Here is a 19239-nt window from a genome sequence, read left to right as displayed (position 1 = left end):
TAAAAAACTGCTCACATCCAAAACCTACTACATTTTATAGCATAATGCAATAACTCATGCCACAACCCACAAAAGGGCAAGGATGTAGTTATAAGATGGTAAAGTTTAAAGTTACAAAAGAACTAAATGGTGTAATTAGCCTTTTATCAGACAAATATGTTGTGAGCTTCTCTATAAGCAGCAAAGCCTCACACTTGAATTCTTTCTCTGTAAACTTGGTCCTACTACACTCCTGCACATATAGCTTCTGAAAAGTATGGAATAAATTAGATATATGTCAAACAATATGTATACATGTAAATTTACAGTAGAGGAAGATGATATGTCGGGATACCTGAGGACCAAGCAGAACAGCAAAACTTTCCTTCATCTACATGTTTCACATCAAGTCCCACGAACCATGACCCCGTGCTCACGTCATCATGAGCATAAGCATGAAGTATGTCTCTGTCACCAAATCCCATCATCATCATACAAAAACAAACTCGTTTCAGTTTTTATTTCTCTGTTTGTGAAATATATTCAAAGATTATGCGTGTAGTTGAGAGTTGAAACTGACCTATTGATCGATACAAATCTAGCCAATGCATTAGTTATAACGTACATCTCCCCGTAAGCATGCCGGAAGTATCTGTGAGATGCATAAAACAAGAACATGTCATTCTTAACCACATAGAAGAAAATTAACCACATGTGATCTCGCATTGTTTAACTTACGCTTTCTTGTCGCCGAATTTCCACCATTCTGGTTCATACCATTTTTGGTTCCTGCCAGCAAAAGCCAAGTTTTAACAATGTTCCAAACATCCTATTGGTTCTGGTAGTGTTTGGATCTTAAGCTCAAACTCACGGTTCTGAGAAAACTTCGCCTGATTTCATGCAACCGATGTAAGCCCGCGGCTTCCCTTGAAGTGCCGCAAGTGTACTCCCGAGTGCATCTGCACCGGATCAAATTACATTCATTACATCGAAACTCTTTGACCTTAAAACTTTCCCAAAAGGATGGATTAAAGACCTTAAAGTGGCAGCAAAAACATTAAGCTCTGTATTTCGCAGCCTAAAAATGATTCTAACTGATGTTGGAAACCCAAGATGAATGACATTTACAATCAACTCAAGAAACACAACCAACCAAAGGTTTTAGCTGTAAGACAATCTCCTTCTCTTAGTAACTTACCCATATTTACGTAGATATTATCATTGGCCTTTGCATAAAACTGTGCATCCCACCTATCCGCAGCATAGGCAAAGAACAGTTTTACCTTTTTAGAAGCTTCTTCGGGTGCCTCAACTACATCGTCCTGAAAAACATTAAATGGGCAAGCTTCTCAGAATAACAAATGCGAGCTAACAAATGAATGCTCGATGTAACAATCTTGAACGAGGCCGAGCTAACATACAAGAATAATGAAGTCATCGGTTTGACTGTTTTCAGCGTCAATGCTCTTGTCCATGCTGTCCCCTTTGTTTGCACTACACAGCACAAAAACAACGTTCTTAAAAAAGGATTCCAGCACGGTAATCAATCATCATAACCGAATCCACACCTTCTTCCAATAACAAACCGTGCAATCACACCTTTTTCAGTTTCAATTTTCTTTAATGATGCACCTGCAGCAAGTAAAAAATGAGCTGAGTGTCATCTTCAAAAAGAAGAAGAAAGTACAAACTGAAGCACATAATCTAATAGTGGAAATAAGAGACAGTGAGAAGGAATAAGGAGGAGGAAGCTTACCAGTCCCCATCCATGCTTGCCGGACTGCATCCCTTTTCTTTTTGTTACCCAAAGATGTCATGATACCAATTACCACCAATGGTCTTTTCTTAGTTTCGGCTCCATCAGTATGTTTGGGAACAAAGCCTTGTTGCCTAGCTGCACTGAGCTCCATCTCAAGAGCTGCTAGTGTCTTCTTCTGTTCCCTAGAAAGAAAGAAAGAAAAAGAGTCTATTATCAACAACAGTCCATGGAGACAAATCAAAAATAGTATAAAAGCACCTGCAAGCTATGATCTTCAAAGTATCATCCACTGAGATGGCGGATTTTCCCTGAAAGCGCCCCATAAGCATTCAATCACTAACTGAAATAATCACATTGCCAAAGCATGAGAGTGAGAATCAACCGAAAACTACAAACCTGTCCGGTTACTCTGTGGAGCTCGCTTATAAGATGAACCCTAGTTTGCGATTCTTGCCATAGACTATGTCAAACACAGAGACAAGATCGCAAAGTTAACAAAATATAGGATAGGGAGGAATGGAGATGAAGAAGTAAACGAACCGGCCTGCGACGTAGAAGGAAGCGAAAGTAGCGAACATTGAGAGCAAAAGGGAAGAGATTCTGGAGCTCGTTAATCTCATACTCGTCCCTTTCCTCGCCATTTTCAACCCTGAGGGAAACAGATCCAAAAGTCAGATCGCGAATGCCTTGGTGCTTATATAAGTTCCTCTTTCTTCTTCTTTTCGGAAGTTGACTCTTCAAAATCTCCAGAGAATCGAAAATGGAGATTGGATCTGCTGTTCGGGTGACACGATTCGGCGAGGTTAATAGCTCGGCCGTCTATGAATTGAAGAAACCCGGAGAGGTAATAGTGATCTCGTAATTATTTCTTCAATTCAATCGCCAAACCTATCTACCTAGAGGGGATACTTTCAAGTTAATTTTCCTGCATATGCATGAATCAGCATTTTTATATATTCAATTCCTTTATATATTACTCAAATCTCTTACATATTTTCAACGTGGGATCTTCTCTCCAATACACTCCTTCAAGATAATGGTGCGTATAACCATTAATCTCGCAGAATCCATCATACCCCCTTCGAGACCATGTTTTATTTTCTACCGATCTCGGCGGAACTGAGCCTTCTATGGACCATCAGTTAATGGGATGATCGGGCCACTGTCCGGGCCAAATTAATGGGTCAGGGTATTGGGTCCGCTCTGATACCATGATAGATTCAAGTTTAATTATAGGCTTCCAACTTAAAACCAATTGGTAATTAGTGGATTGGCCCAAATCCTTTATATATTACTCAAGTCCCTTACATATTTCCAATGTGGGATCTTCTCTCCGATATAACAAGTTAACAATACTTTGAAAGTGAGTTTCAAACTACTATAATGGCATTGCAACATACATGGAGTCAATAATATAGAAAGATAATAACTGAAGGTAATTGTAAAAAGACAATGGACATCATCAACAATCATATGCTTCACTTCCAAACTTACAACCGGAAAAGAGAGGTCACAAGATGGAAGGAAAAATTTGAAGTGAGATTCCAGTGGATTAATCGAAAAGGAAATAAAGTTGCAGAAAAATTGGCAAAACAAACAATTCTAAATGATCAGAATTTCATGTTTCACTATTATGTTCCAATGATGATTTCTCATGATCTTCATAACGATTATGCATCTTCACATTCAAGTTAATGAAAAACATAATTTGTGTTACAAAAAAAACTTTTTTTTTAACGCTTTGTTTATTGATAATGAGAAACTAATGGTCTTTTAGACCCAAAACTAACAAAGACAACATCAATGATTTCAGATTAGCAATAACAAACTGATCTTGTTTCGAAATAAGATAAATTAGGTGTTCCCGTTCCAGCAGTAGCAGACGGAACGAAAACAAGAACATAATTTTCATAGTGTAGATAAGTCTTCTTCTTCAATTGCCCTTGTCTATTTTGTTCCGAGTTAGCTTCAATTAAGCTACCGTTGAACAAATTTGAACCGCAAAGTACAAACCATATAGATAGTCGATCACATCCATTAACACCACGTTTAAAACATATGTCCGTAAAGACTATTGAAACGTGATATCAACTACTCTCTGCCACTCAACACGTCCCTACCATAGAACACAATATAATGAATAAAAACCTCTGACCACCACTATCCACCACGCACCACCACACCACTCGGAAAAAACCAAAGCAGCCAAGAAACATAAAAACAAATCTAGTAAACCATCACACTGACAAACACCTAGTCTTAGTCCAACGAAAACACTGCATCCGAAAACAGAGCCATGTGCCTGAGAAAAGGAGGACGCTGTCTTTGCACGCCGCCAAACCACAGAAAAACCACGAGATTTAACCCAAAAATCTCACAAATCTGACGTAGGACAACCAAAAAGAGAGCATAGACGATAAGGAGAAGCGAGGGAACGCTTCCGACCACCGCGAGAGGACGAGGCGGCCGGAGCCAAACGAAGTTGACGGCTAACGACGAAAACCCTAGGAGCTTTTAACCTACTCTCTTGGTTTCTACAAAAAAAGAAAAAAAAACTTAATCCCATATGTACAACTAGGCCTGGGACGGATCCGGATATCCGGGAAATTTGGGGTATCCGGATCCGTCGGATCCGTGAACTTAATATCCGGATCGGATTCGTGGTTTCCGGATATCCGGATTTCGGATATCCGTCCCGATATTCTATTACCCGCGGATATCCGGATCCGGATCCGGATCCGGATAAATAATTAAAAATAATTTTTTTAACAAAAAATACTAATTTTTTTAATATAATACATAAATTAAATATTTATAAATATATTTATATATGTTTATAATATTGTAAAACTAAAATATAATATTATAAGATTAATTCATGTATAAATATTAATATATCAAATATAAATATTAATAAAATATAAAATTTAATGTATTTTAAAAATACGGATCCGGATCCGGATATCCGGACCTGAAAATTAAGATATCCGGATTCGGATTCGGTTTGGACGGATCCAAGATTTTACTATCCGGATTCGGATCCGGGCACCCCGGATATCCTATTTTCGGAGCGGATCCGGAGCGGATCTCGGATCGAATCCGAATCTCGGATAATAAGTCCCAGGCCTATGTACAACATCTCTAAAGGCTTAGCAAGGACATCTGCTAGCCCATTAGAAACCCAAGAGACAAATTTGAAAATCAGAACACTTTTATTATATACTAGAGATTTTTTTCGCGCTTCGTGCGGATTGTGTCTTATAAATTTATTTTATTTATAATATTATTTTTTGGTTTTTTTTTTACATTAACTTCTTGTTTTTTCCAATGTTAGTTTTTCTTAATTTAAATTTATATGTTTATAATTTTTCATTTTCTTGTTGTAGATGGAGAATTATATTTTTTATTGATGGTTTTTTGTATGTGACATAAACTTTTTGAAATTTTAAAATAATGTTATATATAGTACGATTAACACATTAAAGAAGAGAAACATATTCATGCACATTTTACACAGGTTTTATATGCATAATTTTAAACATTATATATGTATATATTATAAGTTTGAAACATGTAAATGCTTTCTAAAGCTAAATACTTGTTCTGAGTTGACATAACTTATCGAAAGTTTTATCTCTTTTTAAATTCAAATCACAGAAAAAATATCAAAAAGTCAGTATAGATGGGTTTTTTTGAGCTTTTAAATCAACACTGAAAAATTACATGAATCAGATAACAACAGTTTTATAAACAACTGGATAAAATTTGACCGAGCCAAAGATTTTTACACAATATGTTCTTTCTTCTTCAAATTGCGAAGAGCCTATAGGCACAAGAAAAAAATCATAATTTTTGTTTTCATTTATATAACATTTTTTCTCCTTTACACACGGAGTTTATTACACTGCTATAAGCAATGGAGAACTCTATTCATATAAGATTCACATCTATGCATTTTGACAAAGAAGAATTTTAGCCATCTTTAATTTCGGAATGGACCAACTTCAGTCATATACACTATATTTTCTCTATGATTCAATTCTTACAATTTTAATATATGTGCAGATTTCCATGTGAAAAAGCATGCACGCCATCTATCATTCAACTTATTACTTTTTCCAAAGTAAACACTATAATCCTCCTTTGGTTAGCTCCAAAAACTAATCTCTTTGGATCAGTTTACTAAGAAAATATGGATACTAATGTCAGAAAAGAATATAAACACTATCAACAATAAATATTGGCACAAGACTATTTGGTTCAAGGAACATATTCCACGTAATGCGTTTATATCATGGCTGGCTTTGCGGAGAAGACTGCCAACCAAGGATCGCTTGAGGCGTTGGGGGTTAAATGTCTTCGGAACGTGCGTCCTTTGTAATCTGGAAATAGAGACTCACCATCATCTCTTCTTTGAGTGCTCTTTCTCTCGCTTGATATAGGAGCCTTTTGCTGCTGAAGTTTGGATTTCTCCTCAGGCTGATCTACACTCTATTGCAGCCTAGATCAATCAACCTCGCGTCAACGCAGATGCGCATGCTACTCCAGTCATCAAGCTCTACTTTCAGTCAGCCATCTACCTGCTGTGGAAAGAGCGTAATGCTCGTGTGTTCACAGCTGTCTCCTCACCTTCATCAGTCATCCTTGCCTCTCTCGACCGTATGATGCGTGACCGTCTCCTCTCTTACCCGGCAAGTTCTTCTTTCTCTTCTTCTCTACTTCTTTTTATCTTTCTTGTATAAGACCTCCTTAAGGCTTTTTTTACTTTGAATTGTCGTTGGTTGTTTTTGTTTTCTTGATGTAATAAGTTGTTTAAAAACAACAGTGTAACCTTTCAGAAAATGATAACATCTTACCAAAAAAAAACAACAAATATTGACTTATTTATGTGAATATATATTTTATTTTAAATCATTACAAATAAAGCACCATAATTTGTACAACAAATTTTCTTAGATTCACCTCATTATACTCACCATTTTACCATTTTAATTACATAATTTTACATGAGCTTCTTCACCCTCTCTGGTTATTTTCTCTTTATTTATAACTACAATATAAAGTTATAAACTATATATATTATAAATTAATAATTTATTTACCCTTGAAGTCTAACGATTAAAAATAGAACATAATTCAATATAGATATATGATTCTATTAATAAATTAGCAGTTACAAATTTGAAATTTCTAGAAATATCAAAAATTGTATATTAGTTAATTATCTTTTAAATGATATTTATTTCTAATTTTTTTTGGATGAGAATATTTTGGCTCAGGTGGATAGTCTCAAAAGCTTGTAATTTAGTCCCTTTTATATAGTAGGATGATGATCTTGGCAGACGAATATCATTTAACATGGTTTATTCTCTAAAAATTGCATGTTGTTTTCTAAAAAGATACCCATCTACTTTTAAAAGATTTTATTATGTTTTAAGTTTTTAATGAAAATTTTATTAGTTAGAGAAATTAGGCCACATATATCTAGAAAAATTCATAATTAGATAAATACCCTAAATACTATTGATATTTCTAAACCCCAATATTGTCCATGCCCTTGTCCTACCCCATGTCTCTGCCCCTGCCCTGCGAGCTTCTGCCCATACTACTTCCTTCTACCTCTTGTATCTCTCTAAATTTTTTTATCAAATAATAATATTCTTTCTCTTTCTTCTTCCCTAATCCATTATCACACTTATTTTTTTACAATATTTTTTTCTCTTTTCTATCTCCACAGTTGTGGATCCAATAAAATTATCTCATCAAGGTAGGAGAGAAGATTAACTCCTAACACAACCAAAAATTGATTGAATCAAATCTCTCGCCGCGAACCGAGGAGATTGAATTTCTGCAGAACTGAATGTTTGGAAATGTTATATCTTTATCAGAGAATCCATCATTCTCCTCAAGATTCGGTCAATATGTCATAATTCAGATGCTCAGAGTGAAGAAAAAATACGAGATCTAGTTTTTGATTGATGGAACTTCGGTGAGAACTTCCCTGCACACGACAGAGAAATAAACGACAAGTGTAAGGTTTATAATCTAATAGCTGGTATTTTACATCTTACATGCTAACCATTGCCCAAAATGGCTATTCATGGCATCATTGGTTGTATCTATAGAAAATTAGTTCTTGACTAAAAATTGTTTCAATGGTCGGTATCATTCCTAGTATAGATTAACTTTAATTTTAAGATAGCTGGAACTGCTGTTATCATTCATAATAGACACTAACTATGTGCCTCGCATTACTTTCTCGTTAGCATGTAAATATTTTCATCTTACGCTAACTATATGCCCCACATTGACATTATTGGGTGTTAGTATTTATATTAGCTGTTACTACAAAAGTTAGCAGTGACCTCATTTGTATCATATATAAATTAATAAACTACATCTAAATTTATGTTTTACACGTTAAATAACATATCACAATGATCATTTTTGAATGGCAGTTCCAAAAAAACGTACTTCTATCTCGAAAAAGCAGCTCCAAAATTGGCTTGGTTCCAAGATGTAGAATCTATGTTGCGTTAGCAGCGGAGGCGTTCTTCAAGTTCCCGGCTGTTTGCTTGCTGTCATTCCTGTCATTACTAATAAGTATTCCTTGTCTTCGTTCGCTGGGAACAAGTTGTCATGATAGTGCGTGAAGTGTTGCTCTGCTGCCCTGCCCCTGTTCGTGCATGTGGAGGTCACTGCTTTTGTTACTTGTTAGTTATAATTTTTTTCATAAACAAGTTTATTCACTAACAACTCATATAAACCAGAAATTAGATATATGTCATTGTTAACATTACTTGATACCTACATCATTATCTGTCTAACATATATTATTTAATGCTAACATTTTCCTTAAAGCTTAATATTAAAGCTTAATATTAAAGCTTAACGTAAAATGTTAACATTATATGTTATAGGATAAATACCGTTTTAGAGTTATTTCATTGTTAACATTACATGACAAATGCATCATTAGCTGTTTAACTTATCTAATATTTAATGTTAACATTTTACGTTAAAGCTTAACGTTAAATATTTTAAGATAAAGCTTAACATTAAATCTTAACGTTAAATATTTTACGATAAAGCTTAACATTAAACATTTTCTGTTAACATACAATAATCTATGTTTGAGTTTCCTACTATGTTTTTTCTCTTTGTGGACTATTGATTCCTACAACTAATCGTAATCTTTAATTTATCGGTGGAAAATTCATAAATTAGGGAAAAAGGTTTTTGGCGTATCTGAGATTAGATGTTGATGACGAGCATGAATTGAAAATGAGAAGGTTGTTGTTGGATTTGAGTTGGAAACCAAGTAAGCAATAGTTAAAGGATTCGATGAAAAATTGATTGTGTGTTTGAATAAAAGCTTTATACTTCGATAAAGGTGGAGAAGAGATCTATTTTTGGAGAAGAAAGATAAAAAAAAGATTTATGATAAAGATGGAAACCTGGAAAAGAAAGAGAAAGAAAATCGGGAAAGAAAGAAAAAGATAATGAATGTTTGGGGCATGAACAAAACCGTCAAGGGGGACCAAAAATGTACTTGGTATTAGAGTTTTTGAACGCGTAAGGTATTTTCCTAATATTGCATTCGATTTGCTATTTCTAGCCAATTGTCTCTATTAATTAATAATGATAAATTATAAACTTAAAAAAATTAATTTTACTTTTGGAGATACTATTGGTTGAAAACTATGAAAATAGCTAATTCTAAAAATGAATGCATTTATAATCAACCTTTAGTATATATTCTTAATTTATGTGAAAACATATATCTAGGCCTGCGACATTTAACCGAAACCAAATATCCAAACCGGATCTGATTCGAAATGGACCGGTTCGGTTCATTTTGGTCCTAGTCAATTTATCCGATGGGTATTAGTGTTGATTATCCATGGACATTGGCTCGATTTTGATATTTACCTTGAACCAATCGGGTACCCGTTTTAACTGAATTATATGCTTAAAAACATATATTTGCATCTCCCGAGGGCTGAACTCAGGTTAAAATGGCGAAATGACATGAGCAATAGTTATATATATTTCAAATATTTATACAGTATTAATTTTGGATTTTTCGGGTTAACCATTCGGGTTCGAATATGTTTTGTACCACCTATAAGACCATTCATGTATTTTTACATTTTGGATCGAATAATGAGTCGAATTTTTTGGTTCGGGTTCGATATGTTTTATACCACCTATAAACCCCATTCATGTATTTTTACATTTCAGATCGGATAATGGGTCGGGTTTTTTGGTTTGGGTTCAGATATTTTTTGTACCACCTATACGACCCATTCATGTATTTTTACATTTCGGATCAGATAATGGGTCGGATTTTTTGGTTTGAGTTTGGTTCGGGGTTTGAGATTTTATGCTCAGGCCTACTCCTGAGGGTTGAACCCAGGTTGGAAAGGCGAAATGACATGAGCAATACCACTAGCTTACTTCAATTTCGTTGTACTTAACTACATATAACAATATATATACGATTTCGATTCAGTTTCCCTTTAAAAATAAATATAAAATATAAATCAAAATTTAAAATTCCGGGTTTAAAATTAGATATCCGAACCAACCCGAAATCGGGTGGAACTGATCCGAATCCGAACCGGAATTTTACCAAGTACTATTTGGATACAATTTTTCAATAACCGATCCAAATACCCGAAGTCACACCTCTTTTAGGAACAAAGAAAGTAAATGTTTTTTTTAATGTTTCAAAAGGATGAATGTGTTTTTTTTTTCTTGGTAAGCTTTATTAGTTGATAATAATATATTACAAAGTTAAAAATAAATTATACTTTTAAAAAATTTATTGGTTTAAAATTGTTGAAAATCTGTAAACAAAAAAAAAATATTTATTCGTAAAACTTAATATGTTTTTAATATGTGTAAAAACATAAACTTACGTCATTTAGGAACATAGAGAGTATTCTTTTGAATTCTAGTGATCCATTGGCATAGCTGAGAAACGATCCATGAAATCATCCTCAGAATGCCACCATAAGACTTTCATTGGGCTTAGAATCGAGGTAGCCTGATTCCTTTCATAAAGAGATTAATACACCATTATGTGTTTGTGGCTTCTTCTAAAACAGTAGCAGCACAAATGATTCCTAAATAACAAGCTCCCACATACCATATAATATATGTTAATCAGCTTTTTCAATAGTGGATGATTATCAAATCAAACCATCTCTTATATGAATTCTGATCTTAATTTCTTTTACTTTTTCGCATTTTTGACAACATTCCAGTTTTTGTTTATATCCATGGTATTTATTTGTTGCATAAGACTAGTTCATGTGTTATAAATCTACTTTTGTTATATCCATGCGGCTGGAAATTTTGCTTAACAAGAAGAAAACCACGGACCGTTGGATGCTCTCGTAAAATTCTTCTTTGAGTCCCTTTCGAATTTGCGTTTCTTCTCAGAGCTCATCCTTTCTGTAAGCTTCACAACTTCATCATCTCTCTCCCGAATTTGATGAATCATTGCGTCATCAATTGAAAACCCTCTTCAAAATTTTCAGTTTTTGTTCTTCATTTTCCAACATACCCATCTCAAAAAAATTTCATTTGCTCTTGGATCGAACTTATGTTAATCAAATTGCATGGCCACCTCCAGAGTAACAGATACACCTTTCTGTGATCCCCTCTCCCGTTGATTTTCCTGTGAAACCACCATGGCCACCTCCAGAGAAACCGCTTCTTTCACACACTCTCACTTTCGATACTTTTTCTCCAACCTTCTCCACACCGCTTACACTTGGTCAGGAGAAATAAAAAAAAAGGTTCAATTGATGGTGTTGTTAGTACTTGATCTCATATGACTCTTCCTTTACTTACTCAATAGATAGTTCAAGAAAATAGTTAGCTCAATCCCAGTTTCTATAACATCTGGTTTGCTAATGATTTCTTTCTATATTACTATACATTTATGTGATGCGTTAAGCTTTAAGCTTTTAGTAATCTGATGATGGTTTTGTAGGTTTTAGGTTTGGTTCCTCTGTTAATTCCTTACAGGCTTAGTTTTTTTTATGCATCCGGCACACTGTGCATTATTTTTAGCTTTGGCTCGTGCATTTGCATGTTTCCATTTGGTTTTGTTCATGACAAAGATTAGCTCAATTATAATTTCCAAACATCTCATTGGCTGATGATCATTTGTGGCTAAACATCTCTGTGGCAGGGGCGGATCCACCTTGTAAGGTACGGGGTACGGGGGCACGTGCCCCCGACTAAATATATAATGATTCAGTTACGTAGGACACAATATATTAATCTAGGTCTGTGGCTTCAAAGCCCCATCAGCTTTCAAGCTTCCGATATCGAACCCCATTCCATCCGTTTTTTTCCCTTTAATCTAATTTGCTCTTTTATTTTATTTTATCTTCCTGCTGGGTCCCATATATGGTCGAAAAATTCAAAGAGACGTTTGCCATATATTATTGTGATTTTCAGTGACTTATATTACTTTAAAGACCAGTATTTTCTTTCTATTTATGTTTAATAACCTATTTCATCATGCCGCAAAATATAAATTTCATATATATAGTTTATATAACTAGATTAAATTTAGTTATACTTATATACTCATTGAAATAATTGTTTTCATTATTGGAATGACTAATATAATTATAAAAAAATCAAATGTAGCAATAAAAAAATTAGTTGATAAATCTAAAATACTTTTAAAAGTCACAATATATTTTTTGCAATACTAAGAACGAAAATATTTTTAGTTTTTTTTTTCTTCAAACGCCTGTTCTATTACTCAAGCTTGAGGTGGTCTGGAAAACCAAACCGGAACAGAACAACCAAAGTAGTACAAGTCTCTATAGAAGGATCTCGCTATCTTAGCTAAAGAATCAGATGAAAATATTTGTAGTTAACTTTCATTATGTATATGTTAAAATAATATTTTAAAAAATTAATCTGTGCCCCCGATTTAAAAAGTTTCTGGATCCGCCACTGCTCTGTGGTGCTAAAGGCTTTGAATGGTGCTCAACTTCTTAACCACATCTGCCTATTCAGAGATTAGTTTCTACTTGAATCATTTATATAGTTACTTTTCTCCAGAAAAACACTGATGCTTGATATTTCGGTATGCATTGTCCCCAGTTTGCAACACTACCTATTAGTTTCCGTACTTTTGCTCACAGTTGAACACTTGAATTATGTATGGTTCTATTTAATTTAGACATGGAATTAATTTTAGCATACTCGTGTCATCTTGTGGATGCATGTAGGTGCTTTCGTTGGCAGTTTACAATCACTACAACAGGATGCATTACGAATCGTTACAGAAACGGTCAGTTTACTCCCTTATTGTATACCTGAATGCAGTGTTTTGATATATACAGCTTATTAATTAAGCATCTGAAAATAGATAAACATATCTTGTGATTTGGTTAATCATGTCAGTATGTATTTCCTTTACCTGGAAATATCATAATTTTGCATGCGCGTTAATTTTCTTATGTTTGTTTCTTTGTGATTCCACGTATTCTGTAAGAAATGCGTTAGTTATGAACTTATGATGCTTAAACTTGTTGGGAAGCTAGGTCCACGGGAGAAACCGACGGGACTGCAGCCAAAACAAGCTGATGATGATATGGTAGAACTGGAGAAGAGGCGACAATATTCAGGTTTGTTGGTGCTACACTCTATTCCTTATGTTTTGGCTTAATAACTAAAGCTATGCTTTGATCAAAAAAAAAAAAAAACTAAAGCTATGCATCTGTGTTTCTTTGATCATGCATATGGGTCGTAAGGAATGTATATGCTTCTGGGAATCTAATAACTTTCACCTTCCAGTCTAATGATGATTGTAGTGTAAAGGTTTACAGTTTAAATGGACATTGCTTCTATTATATCTTTCTAGAGTTGATTAAGGTGTCTCCTCTATTACATATGTTTTTTTACTTTCGTCCTTGTCGACTGTCTCCAGATAGACACAAAGGATATACTCTTCATATGTGGTGGTGCTTTTGTAGACATTGAAAAACCTATTTCAGAGAGGTATGACTAGTGAGCAACTCCAAAAACTCTCCTCTTTCTTCATCTCATCAAGTTACCTTTAGATGTCAACTGAATGCTTTTTTTTGTCCAGGTGTCATGATTCTTGGATAGGGTTGGTGCGCCTGTACGTGCTAACATGAGATCGGGTGGTGTTTCAATTGCCGCTGTTGCATCTAACCTGATGGAAACTGTAGGTTTTATCATCTCTTCACCCAGCAAATGATAGTTTGGTCTTTGGCTCATGTTTGGGGGATTTTATAACTCCATGTCTGGTGTTGGCAGGTGGAAAGCAGTGACCTGATTGCTTATGGTTTAATACCTGAATTCCTCGGAAGATTCCCTGTTCTCGTCAGTTTGTCTGCTTTAACCGAGAACCAACTTATTCAGGTAATATAAATATGATTGACATTTGATGTGATTGTTGCATGACTCAATCATTCCAATCATTTGATTGCAGGTGCTGACGGAGCCCAAGAACGCGCTTGGAAAGCAATACAAAAAGATGTACCAGATGAATAGTGTAACTACTCCTCTCTCTTCTCAAAATCTTGACTCTTGAGACAAATCTATATATCTACTCTTTCTTCAGGTAAAGCTGCATTTTACGGAAACAGCGTTGAGGCTACTAGCTAGAAAAGCAATAACGAAGAACACAGGTGCTCGTGGCTTAAGACCTCTTTTAGAAAGCATCCTCATGGATTCTATGTACGAGGTAAGTTTCATTCTCATTACTTACAAACCCATGTCATTACTCCAAGCTCCTTTACATTACCCCCCAAAACTCCTTTTCCTTCAGATTCCGGACGAGAGTACAGGCAAGGATATGATAGAAGCGGTTGTGGTGGATGAGGAAGCAAGCAGTTGAAGGAGAAAGGGCGTAGAGGCTCAGGAGCTAAGATTCTCCGTGGTAAAGGAGCATTGGTTCTGTATCTCTCTGAAGCTAAATCCACGTATTCTCCTCAGGTACTTTGCATTGCATACCACAGCAATCTAACAGAGTAGTTCCGGTTTTAGCTAACCGAATAACAAGTACATGGTTTGGTTTGATAACCGGATTATCTGAACTGCTTGTGCTAAATAGTTACAGACAACCAAGGAGGGATCTGAAGGTGAAAAGGAGGTGGAGCAAGAGATTCCGTCCGTTGTAGCCAGCATGTAATGTATCATCCATCATCATCATCATCCAGAACATCTGGTAAATGTATCTCTGTATGTTTTTTTTTTGTACATAAATTAAAGAAAGCAAGTAACAGCGATGCACAGTTTCCACATTGATGAATGATGACGTAACTCTTATGCAATGACCCATCTTTCTGTTACTCTCTATCTTAATCCAAGGTCATCTGTAAATTTATGTTTCATTTACTTTGACCAAAGAGTTGCAATAATATTCTCAGTCATGATCTTTTATTTCATTCAAGAAGATGTCCCATCGTATAATTACACTTGAGTTTCGTATTAAAATCTTTCATGTAATTTGGTACATACAAGGCTGAGAGTGAGACATCCTACTCTGACAACCCTGAGAAGAAGGTCACGCCGGTCGAAGGCAACCACGTCGAACCGGAAATGAACTGAGCCACCGTGAACTTGCTTGCCTCAATCGTTGAAGTAATAACATGATAGCCCGGCCACTTGACTCGCTGACCTACACCTGCTCCCACCCCTCGGTTCATATACTCACCATAGTACAACGTGTCCAACGCAAACGGACCGTTCCACTCCAACCATCCTCTCGGGTTAATGTGATCGTCCATATCCGACATCATGTACACAACTCTAGCGTATAATTTCCACGGACGGCCAAGATACGTCGGAAAACTACCTTTAGAGGCTTCAAGATCCGCCGTGGCTAGTAACTTGCAAGCGTGGATCGATATCCCCGTGTTCTGGTTCGGGTCTTTTCGGTTCTGAGCCGTGATGGTGATTTTCTGCTGAGGCATTGGCTTACGCGCATAGATGTTACAGCTCTGTAAGATCACAGCTGCGTTCCCGAATATAAAGTCAACCGTTCCATAAATGTCGCATTCGCGGAAAAACTGTCGGTTAGAATGTACATAGAGAGTGTCTTGGTAACCGATAATGCTGCAACGGTAAACCACCGCGTGGTCTCCGCCGACACGAAGTGCCACGGCCTGGTGCTTAGATGGTCCGGCGTAGTTCTCAAACGTTATGTCTTTCACTATAAACCCAGCTCCCGTCGCGGCTACATCAATCAAATAATGACATAAATCACTAATCAATACCAAAAATGGACTAAAGGTTTGTTCTTTTATTACCGAAAGTGGCGGTGTGAAAAGTAGTGAGGTCATCGGCGATGCTTTTTCCACCGGTTATGACCGTTTTACCCTTGCCGTCTCCGATGAACATTAAGTTTGTTTTTTTCCGACCAACCTTGAGATTATCTTCTTCGTACCTTCCGGATTTGACGTAGATGACGAATCGTCGGCTACTTTGCTCCGGCGCTTTCTTGATCGCCTCTGCGATTGTCTTAACCGTGCCGTTACCGTCTTTCGACACCGTGACATCCGCTTGGATCGCCGTCGCCGGAGTACCGAGAAGCTCTCTGTCTCCTCTCTTCAACCAACTCGGAAACTTCTCGGTTTCTTCTGCGCCAAGTAACTTCCTGTTCACGACCGTAACTCCGTTTAAATCCTTGACATTGCCGGAGAATAACGCCAAGCAGTTGCTCACCATCTCCGACAAATCCTTCACCGCTCCGACCACTTGATCCTTCACTTCTCCGTTGCCGACACCTTCGAACCCGTCCGTACAAGTGTCGTGGTTGGTCATCGCTGAGCTGAGCCACGTCATCACATCGGAGTGAGACTCATCGTTACCGGAGGAAGAGATGACGACGGAGGAGAGGGCACGTGAGAGCGCGTCGACTGAGTCGTCGAGCAGCTCGAGGCAAGAGTCGTAAGCAGAACGTACACGTGGAGGCATCCGAGTGTACGAGATCTTCGACGATGAGTAAAGTGCTTTGCTGAAACTCTGAAGCGTCGCGTTAAAAGAGATGTGGAGGAGCTGGTTCTCGTCGGCGGTTGAAGATCCCGGAAAATCAAGAAGCGTGTCGATGCAGAGGCTCGTGTATTGTGCTTTGCTACAGGTTCGGGAGATTTCCTGGGTCGGTTTACGGTTTAGTTTAGGTTCATGTCGATCCGAACCTATGGATCGGATGCCGGCAAAGATACCAAAGCAGACCGCTGCAACGACCAGAACTGCTAAAGTGCAGAGAATGAGCTTCGTCTTAGTTTTCTTTTGTATCTCCGGGAGTGACGTGGCAAGGTCTTTCTGGCTCGGGTGTGCCGAACCTGACTGTCCGAGCCTACCGTAACCCATTGTGCTAGTTTTTTTTTTTTGGTTTTGGTTTAGATCGAAGTTAAGGTTTGTTAAGGGGACAAAGATGATGAGGAAGGCTCTATGAATATTATAATAGCGCATAAGGTGACATGCGTTATATTATATTATATGAACTATATATAAAAATGTATTTGTGTAAATAGAAATATTAGTTATGCTTGATAGCTGTAATATTTTAGTGATGTTAATTGAAATGTAGTATTCAAAAGGACCACTAACCAACACTTCTTTTGTCGATGGCTCTATGTATAAGTATGTTTAGTGATTTGTATTAGTAATAAATATGTACATTGTACGACTGTTATTTGAGTGTGATGCTTTATAAATTATCTGGCAGCATCCCTAACGACCGCATCGCCAAAGTTTCTATCTTTTTTGTATGTTTCATAAAAAAACCATTACAACAAATTATACTCTTGGTTTCATATTATTATAAGTAATATTTTAAGAATTGCTTGATTTGTGGTTTCAGTTTATAATGCAATATTAATTAATTTTTATTTTTTGATCTAGTTATATTATACATAGCATTTTTTTCATTTGGTTAACCTGTATTTAGATAAATAAAAATGACGTCAATAAAAAAAATTAAATGATTTCTTAATATATATGCAAAACCTTATACATGCTATCATATATTCTGATACATAGAAAATACTTTATAACAGAATCGTAAAAGTCAATTTACTATGAACAATTTGGTGATTTTGGAATGCTATTTAGACATACTTCCTCGAGAGAGTGAACGTTTTACGTCAAATAAAAAATTAAATAGTATAGTGATACACTAAAATTAAATCTTAATCTAGTGTCAAGTTAACAGTGTAGTTGTAATATTTTTAGATTCAATTCCAGAGGACCAGTTCACACTTTATTTTTATGGGATCAGAATTAAGCTAAAACGAAGTAGGGGTTTTAAGAAGATGTAAATAACGTAAGGAACAAGTAACAAGATTAGGTTGTTTTCGAATTGATTAAAGGCGCTAGTCTAGGGTTTCTTTTCAGGCAAGGAGTTCGCGAACCAAGCAATTATTCAAGTTCAGTTTATAACAAGTTTAAACTCGGATCACTCTGATTGAATCAACCCACTCTCGTGGTGTTGATTCCTTTGCGAGTCGGTCTTGATGCCTAAACTCTCGTTTGGATCAAGACGCGCCAGCAAGCTTTAGAGATCAAATCCGATATGTTCACAATACACCCTAATATCTGCTCTCGCTGATTAGGGATGCAAGCTCATTCAAATCATATCATGTTATCAATCAACGGTTAACTAAATCGATTAACCCTAATTCATGCACTAAGTGATCGGTTCAATGCAAGCAATAAAACATATATGAATGTAGACAATCTTAAGAACTAACTTGCTGACTACTCAGACATAACACAAGAACAGAGAAACATGATTTTTGAATAATACTGCATATACTAAATATTAGAAATCAGAGGGTTCAGGATAATCTTCTCTAGGAGATAGATGGAGCTGTCTCTCTTACAGTAGCAATCGCAAATTAAAAGCTTTCTCAGGTCTTTCTTGCGTAAAACTGAGGTAGGTCTAAAATAATAAATAGGAAACTATATATATATGAACCACATGTGGCTAGAAGAAGGAAATAGGAAATCTAAGGCAAATCCCAAAATATTTGGAATTTTTTTTTTTTTTAACTCTGTCGCTGGAACAGGCACTCAGGCTGCTTCGGTTGGCTGTTCTGCGCGAAAGACTCCAAATCATACTTTTTTCTCTTCTTTTTCTCTAGCTGGTCCATTTCCTACCCAATACAACTCTAGACCTGTTATGACTCAAAAGGGACTAAAAAGACTCGATAAAATCTTGAAAACTATTAGTAAGACATTCGTATAATGTGCCAAAAACACAATATATCAACTCCCCCAGACTTAGATCCTTGTTTGTCCTCAAACAAAATCAAGTACCAAGAACCGAGAGAAAGGTTTGAAAGTGTGGAAACTCGCTTATTCTCAGCAACCATACAATAACTACGAATCTCTGAACCATATAAGCAGTTTAGCTAAAACGACACATCCTTACCAAGAACCCCACTGACTGCTGTTCAAAACGGCTCCATACTCTGTATCTCATACCT

General features: G+C 36.2%; 2 protein-coding genes and 1 pseudogene across 2 annotated transcripts; 1 reads left to right on the top strand and 2 right to left on the bottom strand.

Annotated features, from left to right (window-relative positions):
- Nucleotides 1-16: 16 nt before the first annotated feature.
- LOC106322883 (probable beta-1,3-galactosyltransferase 11) lies at nucleotides 17-2659 on the bottom strand. Its single transcript, XM_013761032.1, has 13 exons — nucleotides 2488-2659; nucleotides 2279-2457; nucleotides 2135-2198; nucleotides 1997-2046; nucleotides 1736-1920; nucleotides 1548-1611; nucleotides 1401-1473; nucleotides 1178-1301; nucleotides 851-938; nucleotides 718-768; nucleotides 560-631; nucleotides 335-447; nucleotides 17-247 (listed from the first exon to the last, which is right to left on the bottom strand). The coding sequence occupies exons 2-13, from the start codon at nucleotides 2377-2379 to the stop codon at nucleotides 225-227; spliced, it is 1008 nt and encodes a 335-aa protein (XP_013616486.1). The 5' UTR covers nucleotides 2380-2457; nucleotides 2488-2659; the 3' UTR covers nucleotides 17-224.
- LOC106323473 lies at nucleotides 2499-14936 on the top strand (annotated as a pseudogene).
- A 231-nt stretch (nucleotides 14937-15167) lies between these two features.
- Nucleotides 15168-17223, bottom strand: LOC106322662 (probable pectinesterase/pectinesterase inhibitor 61). Its single transcript, XM_013760757.1, has 2 exons — nucleotides 16057-17223; nucleotides 15168-15983 (listed from the first exon to the last, which is right to left on the bottom strand). The coding sequence occupies exons 1-2, from the start codon at nucleotides 17219-17221 to the stop codon at nucleotides 15286-15288; spliced, it is 1863 nt and encodes a 620-aa protein (XP_013616211.1). The 5' UTR covers nucleotides 17222-17223; the 3' UTR covers nucleotides 15168-15285.
- Nucleotides 17224-19239: the final 2016 nt, after the last annotated feature.

Source organism: Brassica oleracea, chromosome C2, assembly GCF_000695525.1.
Source record: "Brassica oleracea var. oleracea cultivar TO1000 chromosome C2, BOL, whole genome shotgun sequence".
Classification (NCBI taxonomy): Eukaryota; Viridiplantae; Streptophyta; class Magnoliopsida; order Brassicales; family Brassicaceae; genus Brassica; species Brassica oleracea.
This window is presented reverse-complemented; position numbering and strand designations above follow the sequence as displayed.

Bases quoted from the DNA above. Each gene is read 5' to 3' on its own strand.
- LOC106322883 (XM_013761032.1), bottom strand. From the start codon at position 2,379: ATGGCGAGGAAAGGGACGAGTATGAGATTAACGAGCTCCAGAATCTCT. The intron at 769-850 runs GTGAGTTTGAGC...TTTTGCTGGCAG, and splicing joins GGCGAAGTTTTCTCAGAACC to GAACCAAAAATGGTATGAAC. The intron at 448-559 runs GTCAGTTTCAAC...ATTTGGTGACAG, and splicing joins AGATTTGTATCGATCAATAG to AGACATACTTCATGCTTATG.
- LOC106322662 (XM_013760757.1), bottom strand. From the start codon at position 17,221: ATGCGCTATTATAATATTCATAGAGCCTTCCTCATCATCTTTGTCCCC. The intron at 15,984-16,056 runs GTAATAAAAGAA...TGATTGATGTAG, and splicing joins TTTTCACACCGCCACTTTCG to CCGCGACGGGAGCTGGGTTT.